General features: G+C 38.9%; 1 protein-coding gene across 2 annotated transcripts; it reads right to left on the bottom strand.

The window, feature by feature from the left end:
- Positions 1-1,358: 1,358 nt before the first annotated feature.
- Positions 1,359-11,633, bottom strand: anp32b (acidic (leucine-rich) nuclear phosphoprotein 32 family, member B). 2 transcript variants are annotated; one of them, XM_041785814.1, is made up of 7 exons: positions 11,335-11,633; positions 7,972-8,121; positions 7,761-7,883; positions 6,648-6,840; positions 6,407-6,528; positions 6,244-6,310; positions 1,359-2,026 (listed from the first exon to the last, which is right to left on the bottom strand). In XM_041785814.1, exons 1-7 carry the CDS (start codon positions 11,386-11,388, stop codon positions 1,944-1,946), a joined length of 792 nt encoding a protein of 263 aa, XP_041641748.1. In that variant the 5' UTR covers positions 11,389-11,633; the 3' UTR covers positions 1,359-1,943. The 2 variants fall into 2 exon arrangements, with proteins under 2 accessions (XP_041641748.1, XP_041641749.1); XM_041785815.1 differs by lacking the exon at positions 11,335-11,633 and adding an exon at positions 9,474-9,612.
- Between the last annotated feature and the right edge of the window lie 818 nt (positions 11,634-12,451).

Raw genomic sequence — 12,451 nt, 5'->3', positions numbered from 1 at the left:
GACCCAAAACATACAGCAAAAGCTACACAGAAATAGTTTCAAGACAACAAGGTGAATCTTCTGAGTCAAAGCCCAGACCTCAATCCTATAGAGAACTTTGTAGCTGGACTTGAAAAGGGCTGTTCATGCTCAATCAGCAAGCAACCTCAGAGAGCTTGAGCAGTTTTCCAAATAGGATTGGAGTAAAATTGCAGTGTCCAGATGTGCAAGCCTAAATAAGACATATCCACACAGACTCAGTGCTGCTATTGCAGCCAAAGGTGCATCTTCTGAGTGCCGACTTAAAGGGGGTTATGCAATCACTTATATTATATTACATATTTTTATTTAATTGGCATTACTTTGTGGAAATCTAGTTTCACTCAGACATCAGACGTTTTTTTTAAATCTAAAAGAGCCAAATAATATTGACCACGACTGATTAATACATTATTAAAAGGGTATTACAACTAGAAAATATAAAACTGCTCGTTGCTTGTTCAGCCCGCCTTGCATACCTCAGAGTAGACGTTACTTGTGCTTTTTGTCACTCTTCAAGTCGCTGACCAACTCTGTGCTCATTTTTTCTCCTTAACATCATGTCATACAAGTTGACATTTTTCCAAATTTGAATCCAAATTAAGAAACTAGGACAAAATCCTTTTGATTTGTGCTGTACAAAATATTTGAGTCAAATTTAATGGGACTTTAAAGTCTTGACTTAGATGAATCAATGGAATTATTCTTTTGGTTTTCAAGATGAGCTGCATGTGTTAATGCTTTCACACATACAAAAAATACTCAGGAAATTTCACATCAAAAGGCTTGGAAAGCATAATGAATTTTACGTGGTGCAACCTGCAAGCAACCAGAGACTGCATAGAGAAAAGCCTGTGCAATTACTGTGCACATAATGAAACTGCTTCATCACATTTTGCCAGTACGTTCTTCTCCACTCTGGTTGATACCATGAATATATTAGACCAATGCAGTATAGTCATAGTGAAAATATTTTCATTATGGCGTAGTATAGTAGAGTTCCTTTATCCACCACTTGGATGTCATTTATTTCCATCACGTCTTGCCTCCTAAGACCACCAGCTATCCAACACGGGTTGGCATGAGGTGCATGTGTGAACAGATACTGCAGGAATGCAAGATTATTTCAGAGGCAATCCTCCTGAAATTCTCAGGCATGCAGATGTGCAGATAATTTAAGATGGACTAACGCTCCTTCTGTGGAGTGTTCAATGTCACCACCATGGCACAGAAAACTAAAAGAGCATAACAGCATGGGTGAAGGAACCCAACTCAATATTTATCCCTTTCAGTTAATTTTCAGATGCCAGAGAAGCAAGGGAGAACAAGAGAAAAGCACAAAATGTTAACATTTTATTTACAAAGTTGTTTTTTTGTCATACAGAAAGTAAAAATGTAGCTACAACCTTGATTTGTGCAACAGGCAGCCACACTAAAAATCATGGCTCGCTCGTTGCACAGCTGCTATAGCAATAATTTTATTGGGAAAAAATTAAGGAACAGAAAAAAGACAAAATAAAGAGAAATAATAAACCCAACAACAAAAAAATAATTCATCCAACAAAATATTAAAAGCACAGACCCAAAACTAGATACCAGTCCCAAAGTCCTCACACGGGAATACATAAAGAGGGATCGACAGTGAAATTGTGGAATGCTGAGTGCTGGGCTGCCTGAGAACCTCGGGGGGCCGTGGGGTGGGTAATGTAGAGGCTGTTGGGTGGCTCTCAGTTCCATGGGGTGAAGAAAAAAAAAGGGGGGGAAAGGGAGGGGCAGCTCCACTTGGCCCACCCATCCGGTACAGTCTTGCCCCTTCAAAAGAGCTTAGAGCTGGGGGAGTAGACGTGGATTACAAAGGCGGTGTGAGGGCTGACGCTTGGGGGGAGGAGGGGTAACTCTGTAGGCTCTCGTTTTCAGTTTTGCTCTTAATCGTCATCTTCATCATCATCGTCGTCGTCTTCATCCTCTGGGTCTCGCTTTCTCTTTTCACCTTTGCCAGTTTCTGCTTCTGTGGGCAGAGAGGAGATTTGTGTCATGTGGAGTAAGGGGTGCCAAGACCACCAAACAAGACCATCCTTCAGCCATGCAGGAATAGCAGAATGCACCATAACATATTCAAACGCGTCTTTGTGTAACATGTTCCCAGGTTTCTTTACATGTTTGAAGATACAGTCTGTAAATTATGCCACTAGGGAGCTCTCAATCAAAGACCACTTTCAACCCTTTTTCCCTTTGTTATATAGCATTCATCCATGAAATGAAAATGCTGGTTTATTGTGTAGTACGTTCAACTTAAGGAGTGCCATTTTTGACAGAACAGAGTCTTAAATTCAAAACAAGACGTAAACAACAGAGGTCAGTTGGGCTGAGCAGAATGTCCCTGCCAGTGGTGTCTACTCCACTAGGAAATGTCTAGTGGGGCAACAACATTACAGGTCAGAGAATAATTGTTGTCCATAACAAGTAAGAAGCACAAAACATGAATTAGAAACTGCAACACAACAGCAGCTTGCAGTAGCAACTCACATTTCCTTACAGTCTTTGACGTAAAATTTAGTGTTTCCATGTGTCTCATCATGGCAGCCACTGTGAAAAGACATTCCTCCTGACAACTATAAAAAATAACTGTCTCTTAACTGTTGTAAACTGTTGGAAATATTTGAGGGAATGTACTCAAAAAGGTCATTCATTAAAAAATGATGTAGACATTTTAATGGGAAAATTCTACGTAATGCACTTTTAAAAACCATGAGCAACTTTTATCTTCCAGTATTTCACAAGACGTCTGCTAGGATGATCTTAAGAGGGTGTGCTCTGTTTCTCCCAATGGTCGCTATCTTGTTCTGCTGGACTTACATGCCAAAATGTTACAGGATTGGGATCTTAAAATAAACCGTGTCAGACATGTATCCTTATAATCTGAAGTTTTAGGGTTTTAAGGGGTCTTTCTCTGCCTCACCACTCTCAAAAGCTTTACACTTTCTTTTAGATCTGATGAATGACACTCCTACATCATTTTTAACCAGCCCTTTGGTAAGTCTACTGTATATTTTAAATTCAATGTCAAATAAAAAAAGTCAGCTGAAAAAAAAAAATCAATGACGGAAGATCCTTTGAACCTTTAAGCAACTGCCATATTATCTTTAGTATTTGGTTTGTAGATTAATCTCTAACACTAAATATACAGGTGCATCTAAAAAAATTTGAATATCATGAAAAAGTTCAATACTTTTTTTTCACTCACTTCAGAAAGTGAAACCCATATATTATACATACTCATTACACACAGAGTGAAATATTTCGAGCCTCTATTTCTTGAAATTTTGATGGTTGTGGCTTACAGATAAAGAAAACCCAAAATTCAGTGTCTCAGAAAATTAGAATATTACATAAGATCAATGAAAAAGGATATTTTAAACAGAAATGTCAGGCTTCTGAAAAGTATGTTCATTTCTATGCATTTAATACTTGGTTGGGCCTCCTTTTGCATGAATTACTGCATCAATGCGGCATGGCATGGAGGCGATCAGCCTGTGGCACTGCTCAGGTGTAATGGAAGCACCTGCCCAGGTGTCCCTCTTTGAGATAAATATTAAACCAGGTTTTTAATGGTACATAAATCTTTTACCTTCTGTCCTTGTAACTTCACTAGCTAGATTAATCCTGATAACAGTAAATACTAGATGTTAAATCTGACCAAGAAGCAGAAATTAAAGTTAATTTAACAGTTAACAGTTAGACTAGATTTAAATAAACAGAGAGCTGACATTGAAAAAAGGAGCATTAAAAACAGCTTTCTAAAAATTTTATTTTCTTCTTTAATAATTCCTCTGATTGTAAATATCTAGTCAACATGTTGCTAAGACATCGCTATCTCTCACTCCCTCTTTATCTGACTTGGTTTGTTTATTTTTTGAGTTGATCTCCAGCACGGGGCTCTCTTTATAACATATCAGTGGGCTGAGATGTACTGATTATGTAACCAACTTAATCTCTGATCAGTATGTTATGGTAAACCCCATTAATAAAATGGGCTGTGGGTACTGTGATAACCGAAGACTTCCCTGAGTTTTAACTGAGAAGTGTTAAATGTTCAGGTCTGTTTGTGCTACGTTTAGTGTTAGCACCCTGGCTAGTCTTTAGCTCAGCCATCTCAGCAGCTAAGATTTTTGTACTGCCGTTGTACTTCATGACTTTTCTTCAAAGTGTACAGACGGGCAGACATTTCAAAAGTTATCCTTCCTTTATATTAAGTACTTTGGACTTGATTTATGACAGAACTTCAAGATGTTTCTGCAATGAGGATATGTGCGACAAAATCAGCTACCTTGAAAGCACCTATGGCTAACGTTACTCTTGATAAAGGGTAAAAGGTCATCAAGGTAACCAAGAGGAAAAAGCTAGGAAAACAAGCAGCAGAGCCCAGTGAACCGATTCATTCATTTTTAATGATCCAGGGCTCCGATAAACTTGAACCTTTGACATTAAGATCGGTTAACTGATCCAGATCGGTTTATCTTTACACCACTAATTATCAGTCGTACATTAAAGCTCAAAGAAGAGACCTGGGATTAGACTAGTTTCACTCTATGTTTCATCATCACAACACATGATCTGCAAATGGAGGCTAATTGATGATGATAATGTGTATCGCTAACCTTGCAAAGCACATGGATACATCCGTTTCCGTGTTTCTCACTGGCTAATTCATCTTGCAAATCTCCCGTCTGAACTGTTTCGGGCGAGTTTGAAAGTGACAGGACCAATCAGCGACCAGGGGCAGTGCTTTCGGGTGTGGCTGAGTTGTGACGTAAGCAAGCAGAAACAAGAGGCTGGTGCAATCATGGCGGAAGAGCTAAGCGTGGATGCTGCTGAAGTGCCAGTTTTATCAGAACTTGACGACATTTCTTCGTTAAACGAAGAACAAAAGAACAGCATTGAGTTGTTTTCTTTTCAAAAACGACTGTCTACATGTTTGCAGTTGCCATGATTCGCATTGTGCTGTTCTCTATGGATTTACTCCTCGGTAGCAGCTATGTCACGTGCTTTGTTGCTCTGACTGGCCCATAAAAATGTGACAGACAGAACGTTCATCCATTCACCCTCGGAGGATTTTTTTCAAAGCCTCTGCCCTTTCCCAAACGCTGTGTATGAGTTGTTTACCAGATGGATGTGTGAAACATATCCATCTGACATGTTAAGTTAGTGTATCACAATAATCATCATAAAAACGAGTGTGGGAGAGCATTGGCAAGAAGCAACTGAAGAAAATTATCAAGCTTCAATTTGAACTCAAGACAGCATACCTTAATGAATTAACTTACAGAAGAAATGCACTGTCAGCAGACTTTTCTCTGCTCTCTTTCAATTATTTGCGTTTCTCTGCCACAAGCACCACAGAGGGTAGCAATACATGGACAAAATAAAGGTTTTCATTTAAATTTGGCATTGAAGTCTGTCATCTATGGGGGAAAAATTGATTTGAGTAGCAGTGAATCTTTATTGATGACAGAGTTTACCTTTATTGAAGATTTAAGGAGATCATTTTCCAAGTCAGCCTCACAAGAGCCACAACTGGTCACTAAAGAGCCACATACGGCTTGAGTTTCACCGGTCTAATCTGTTCATTTTCTTCATCAAAGTCCTCTTCCACATCATCCTCATCTGTTTGACCACTGAACTTTCACCATGCCCCACACACTGCATACGTTTAATTTTGCAAAAAGACAAACTGTTTTATGGTGTGTTTAATAATTATTTTGCACTTTCTTTTGTCTTTTTTGTTGTACAACTGTGCACGTTTTCAAAGCACACTTCCGCAGCAGCCCCATCATCACTACGCCTTAATACATTCATAACAATTCTGCCATGCTGTTACATTTAGTATTACTGTCTGGTAATTCAGCGGGAGATCCATACAGTGCTATACTCCCTCTGCTGGCTCCCCTGTTCCTGCCACACCCCTATTACATCCCCGTTACTACTTCTGAATCTTGCAGAGGGGAGATCACTTCATCCCCTTATGTCTCCACAGCGTGTATAATGAAGGCGAAACATTTTAAGGCAGAAATATCACACCTTGAAATGTCACTGTGAATCAGCCAATAGAAACACTGATGCATTCTAATGCGGTGTTTGGAGTTGTCATATTGTTCTAGTTTACTGTGATATGATGTTGTGCCATCCATCTGACATGTGAAGGTGTGTTTGAGGAAAAATACATACCATCATCGTCTTCATCATCATCGTCATCTTCATCATCCACTTCCCCATCCTGACCAAAATCTTCCTCCTTAAAAACAAAAGCGTCAGAGTTATCAAAGAGGACAAAAATCCTTCATCTCCAAGCAGGAAAAAAAGTCAGTGGCAGCATTTTCCCCCTAGTTACCTCATCTTCTCCACTGACTTCATCATCGTCCTCTTCTCCTTCTACCTCCTCTTCATCTTCTTCATCCTCCTCTTCATCGAAGTCCTCCTCCTCACCATCCTCATCTTCCTCCTCCTCTCCCTCTGCAAAACAAAAGCAACAACAAGTATAAACAAAGTGAACAAGTCCTTTATAATGTTAAGAATAAATTAAACCAAACTCTCCCAATGTTGTTATGTATCATAACACCAGATCGTCTTACCTTCATCTTCATCATCGTCTACGCCGTCTCCGTCTACCTCCCCGTCAGAGTCGGATGCTTCCCTGTCCTCTATGTCATAGCCATCCAGGTAGGTGAGCTGGGGCAGCAGCTTGAAAACACTCTCTCTGTAGTCATTCAGGTTTGTCACTTCACAGTTGAACAGGTCCAAACTCTTCAGGGTTACCAGCTTTTGCTGTTGATCGAATACAGTCAACAACGGTTATGAGCAACTGCTGCCTGTCCTATTATGAATTATTGGCACTAAATGCTGTTTCACGCTTCACCTTAAATAACGACGTAAAGAAACAGATATTTCATTCATATACATGTATTTTTAATATATTTAGTTAAGTAAGGACACTCACAGTTGAACTTCTTAATGGCAATTATTCATTTGGGATACTTTTCCCATCGATGTGTTAAACAGTTATTATTGGCACAAGGGTCATTTTTTCAAGAAAAAACTTTGAATCTGACTTTTTTTTTTTAGATTCTTTGGGGCTTTTTTTTTCTTTACTCAGATAGGACAGCTCAGAGAGAGGAAATATAAGGAGAGAGTGAGGGGGAAGACATGCACCAAACAGGACAGAGACTAGGGATTCAATCCCACAACCAGTACACTGCTCCAGCAACTGGGCCAAACCGGTGCCTAATCTGGTTTTGTAATTAAGGCTTCATTTTTCTAGGGGAGAGGAATAGAGTCAACTGGAGCACAAAGACAAATTGTGATTTAAGGACTTGCACATAAAGTTTGCTCATAAATGTTGGCGTTTAATTCTGCTCCTGTATATGACGGCAGGTCAAAAACTAAGTTTGTATATTCAGATTAATTACAAAGAAAGCAGCACTTAGATCAGAAAAGCATGTTGTTTAGATGGTGTAGATTAATGAAACTATAAGTCGCTAAAGTTATCAAAAACATATTTGGGAGGATTTATGAATGACATGATTTTGTTTTCTCTGACTTCTCATAAATGTATCAACAGATGATAAAACATTAAAGTTAGAAGTCTGCACAAACCCAGTTTTAACTATTCACATTATATATGTAACTAAATGTGTATTTATGATGAGTTTTGTTTTCAAATGTCCTCACAGAGATACAACACATACCAACGGTTCCAATGTGCTGATATCTTTCAATTTGTTGCCACTCAGGTTTAGATGTGTGAGGTTGGGGAGTTTCTCTGCTAAAACGTCAAGGCCGCCACTGATTCTGTTGTCACTCAACTCCAGCTGCAAAAAAAGGTAGAGGGAAATATGTCTTTATTCCATTCGGCACACACCACAAATAAAACATAAATGTATCACTACATATATTTACCTTTTTAAGTTTTCCTAGTTTGGGAAGGTTGGCAACTGACATTAAGCCAACATTTATCAAACTGAGGAACTCCAGGTTGACAAACTCAGCTGTGAGGCCTTCAACTTTTCCTTCATGTGATCGACAATTGTCAAGGACAAGTTCTCGTACCTGTAATACAGAAACACATGGGAATATTTAATCTCTGTGTCTTTGTCTTTATAGGGATTTTTATAAGGATACTGTTAACAGCCTTTTAACTTGAATATTTTTCATTTGGGTTTAGCCTATTGGATGTATCATCAGACTCAATAAATACCTGTAATACAACAAACTTGTTATTGTTTCTAAAATGCATTGAGGAAAAAAAAAAACAAAACAGACCAAAATTGCAATATTTCTTACTTTTTAAAATACACCATGGTTCCTGCACACTTTCCAAAATCTAATTTTAAAACTTTTAAAAACCTGAGCTGAGAAATATTAATACCACTTTTGCATAGCAAAAAATAAAGGCATGTGGGATTTCTTGGTACACTGAATCGGGACTGAATTTTATGATTTATTTTAGTGGTGATAAAAGTCAAATGGTATAGGTCATAAATCCCTGAATCTGGCAAACAGGCACATTTAATCCCTCTATTTTAGCAATATATCATACATTGACATTGCAGACATCTTTCAGCAGGTATGCTGATGTTATCTAAATAGTTTAACTACTGAATAGGAGAATAACGTTTTTGTAAAGGTCTTTTCAAGATAAGGGTGTGTTAAACAGAGATTTAAGTGGGAAACTTGGTAGCCCAGAGGTTAGAGAATTGGACTAGTGTTTCTCAAGAGTACACAGCTTTTATAACTTAGATATAATTTTGAGCATCTGGCACTTGATTCCATGCAATTAAATGAATATTTCGTTAACAATACTTGGTGGAAAAGGAAGTTACTGATTGATAAGAAAAGAGAATGCTATTTCTTTTATAAAAATCAAATTCTGACCACAACGCAAAAAATGATCAAAATTAAACAAATTTAGCTAGAAAACAAAAAATGGATGAAGACATACTACTTCCTAAAATTTAAGGTATCTCACAAGTAAAAAAGTCTTTATTGCCTCAAATTTCAAATGAGCAATTTAAGACTACGACTTTTTAAGGATGTGCTAGAACCTTGATAGACTGTCTTTCTAAAAAAAAATATTTTGGGTTATTTTCGCACAGAAACATACAGAAAGTTGGCAAACAACATGGCGATAACGTGTTTACTTTAGGATGCTCTTATGCAACATTTACATTAACTCCAAGTTAAGGCGCAAAAAACCTTCTGAAACGTTGTTTTCTGTGAAATATTAGGCAAAAACAAGTCTGAAGGCGGAGTTAGTTTGAGTCAGTAAAGCTAACACTGGTTGCGCAATTTAGTGTTGAGACATAAACGTTGCAAAAAAAGTTGTTGTCAAACGTGAAAGATCAGGATTTCTAAAGTAAAACGCCGAAATGTATACTACGTCTCCTCTCGCTAACACTTACATTCATTGGGTGCTTAATTTTCCCGGACACGACAGTTAATAAATTGATTTCTTTGAACGAGGAAGAGCAAGGCAGGAGCTTCCCATGGCCTGCTGATGCAGTCACTAATGACAAATGCAATGATTTTTCTGAGCTAGCTTGCTACAGGCTAGCCATTGCCCCTTTTAAACGCTGCCGTGCGGTAGAGGAGCAGCTACAGAGGTCTGTCTGCCCGCCATTAGCCAACCCAACAGCAACGGAAAGGATTGCGAATACACCCTTAGTAAAGCCTTTCTTTTTCGTTAAACCAGCTTTCGTTTTGGGAAGTGGAATATTTTCGTCGTCGAGTGAAAGACCGATAATGGCTGTTTCTTTCAGGGTACATCGTCGTTTTCAGGGGCGAAGTGGCGAAGGAAATATGTTGAGAACGGAAATTTAGTAAAAACAAAGATGGAGACAGTTCCTTTCTCCCAGAGCTTCAAAGACGACAGAATGACAACATGGCGATTCCTGAGATACAGTATGCAGTTCTCTGAACAGTTAAACGGCAGATGTGCTCTGCGGGAATACTTATTAACGCTAATTACACGTTTCTGGGTTATTTTTGGTGTTTATTTTGTTTTATGCTGTGCATGAGTCGATAGGAAACGCCGACCGTCGAGTTTTTGGCAGCCCACGCATCAGGCGCGGTGCACCGGATCTCTGTGTCATTCAAGCAACCTGGCTCGGTTTGTGGAGCCACTAGCTAACAAATCGACCCGTTTAGATGCAAACCACACCAACTTCCGATTTTCTAACGTTTATCGACAGAAGAATACTTGTGCCTGGTGGTTTAAATGTGAAATATGGTACATTTTGTTGTCTTTGACTGTAGTAGCGAAGGGGGTAATATGGCGGGAACAAAAATACTAAGTTAGGTGGCTGCTGTCTGAGTGATTATGTCTCAAGCTCATCCGAAGAGCCAGGCTTTTTAATAAGTATGCTTGTTTAGATGGAGCAGATGAAAGGGTAATGTAGCTGATGTATAGGAGTGCAAGTATTTTGGGGGGAATTAACTGCTGCACACTCCATTTGAAACTTGCAAATCGCAACAGCCTTAACCAGACTCAAAGAAACCACGATTTAGAGGATAGTTTATTTTTCATAAGAAGACGGCGCCTCGACAGTCTTTGGTTTGAAGAATACTTTCTTGTCGTTTAATGGTCAAGGCATGGATGACTCGTGAATCAAGTGACTGTTTTTTGTTGTAGCTGCTGAATCTGGCGATTTGATATTATTGTAACTAAAGAAAATGCAAGACACAACTCATGATCGGCGGTGGCCCGTATACATGTGTACTAGAGTCGGTTTTGCACTAACCTTTTTGGAGTTTGGAGGCGCTTTTGACATAAAAAGCACCCCATCTAGCAGTTATGCTAGCAGCAAACATGGCTTCCAAGGTCTGTATTAAATATACCTCTCTGTGAATGCCAAACACGGCGCAGGAAGCACATTTCTTTTTATATCAGCGTAAAAAGAAGTTTACCAATTGTGCTTCAAAGGTGGACCAGAGCTGAATCGTGTGTGCACCACTGACCGAGGAGGCTGCGAAACGGTTAAAGCACTGCAATAATGCCAGCAAGCTGAGGAATCGCCGTTTCAAAGTAACGATTGAATATAGCTTTCATCGTCTCGTTGCCCCTATACGCCCAATCCTCAACCGTATAAAAGATAAGCTTGTTGTGTGAGTGTTTTCCGCCCTATTATAAACGAGAAACAATCTAAAGCCCATGTGGTCACCATTACGCTAGCCACACAGGTCACTCGCAAAGCAAAAAAGTAGCAAGCTGGCTAGCAAGGCTAGCAAGAAAACTAAGGGTTGGTTTTAAAAAGCACGACTCACATCAGACGGTGTCCTGTTTCTTAGCTCCAAGTGGATCCTCTTATTCATGTCCATCTTTCCCTACGAAAGTTAAAACTTTTCTCTCTGGGGTTTTGCTGGGATCTTCAGTCCAAAGGCAGAGATGCCCTAATGGAGGGAGAATATAGGACTGTATAATGAACTGAGCCAAACGCTAAGTTAGTCGGAGAGAGGAGAAACCATGGAGGGAAACGGGACTGAAACAAAATATATGCTCAACAGCGCCATCTGCGTCCAGAAACGCCCATCGCCTCTATGAAGGCATTGCAGTCACAAAACATGACGCTACCTCGAAACAGTGCTGTGGTGCAATTTATTTCTGCAAGGAAAGTGTGCTTTGTGAAGACGAAAACATTTGGTAGAAAAGCTGTCAGTTTAAATGAATGAATAGAGAATGCACGTGCACAATTTACCACCTAAATAAGAACTGTATACAACTTAGACGTCGATTAAGTAGGTCATAAGGTGAACTTTGTTTATCCGCCAATAAAGTTTTACAGCTGGAGAACATGGCCCCGTTTTGTTGTCATTGATTCATATGTATAAATCCGTGTACCTGTAATATAACGAGACAGCTTTTTTTGATCAACATAATTAAATACCTAATTTGTTTGGTAAATGCATAATTGTAACTAGTTTCCTTTCTACGATGTATGCTGATCAATAAACTGCTATAATTTTGGCCCAGAAATCCTACTTTCTTTAGCTGGTTTGAGGCTCATTGGAAAAAAAGGGTAGGTTTGTTTGGTTTGCAGTAAAGAGAGTATTGTATATGGTGTAGGGCACCCCCCTCTAACCCCACCCCCACTTTACTTCCTGAGACACCAGAGTCCTCATGTAGAAGTCTGCTGAGTAGGCAAATGTTTTTTTGGCCTTGCAAGTTGAATAATGAAAAAGCAGCTATGATCTGATTTATTAATTTGAATTTATTACTTTATGTATTGATTTGAAATATTGGTTGCATGGAAAATATGTGTCAAAATTTAGTATAGGCTAGGATCCAAACATAAATCAGTCATTAAAACAAAATACATTTATCAGATGTGATATTTTTGGCTTCATTTTATTATGAATACAAAGAAATGCAGCTGAGCTGTTT

Source organism: Cheilinus undulatus, linkage group 4 (genome assembly GCF_018320785.1).
Source record: "Cheilinus undulatus linkage group 4, ASM1832078v1, whole genome shotgun sequence".
NCBI classification, from domain to species: Eukaryota; Metazoa; Chordata; class Actinopteri; order Labriformes; family Labridae; genus Cheilinus; species Cheilinus undulatus.
This window is presented reverse-complemented; position numbering and strand designations above follow the sequence as displayed.

Coding starts and splice junctions, on each gene's coding strand:
- anp32b (XM_041785814.1), bottom strand. CDS start 11,388: ATGGACATGAATAAGAGGATCCACTTGGAGCTAAGAAACAGGACACCG. Junction 8,122..11,334: donor GAAACAGGACACCGTCTGAT/GTGAGTCGTGCT, acceptor TCTGTATTACAG/GTACGAGAACTTGTCCTTGA. Junction 2,027..6,243: donor TGATGATGAAGACGATGATG/GTATGTATTTTT, acceptor CTCTGCCCACAG/AAGCAGAAACTGGCAAAGGT.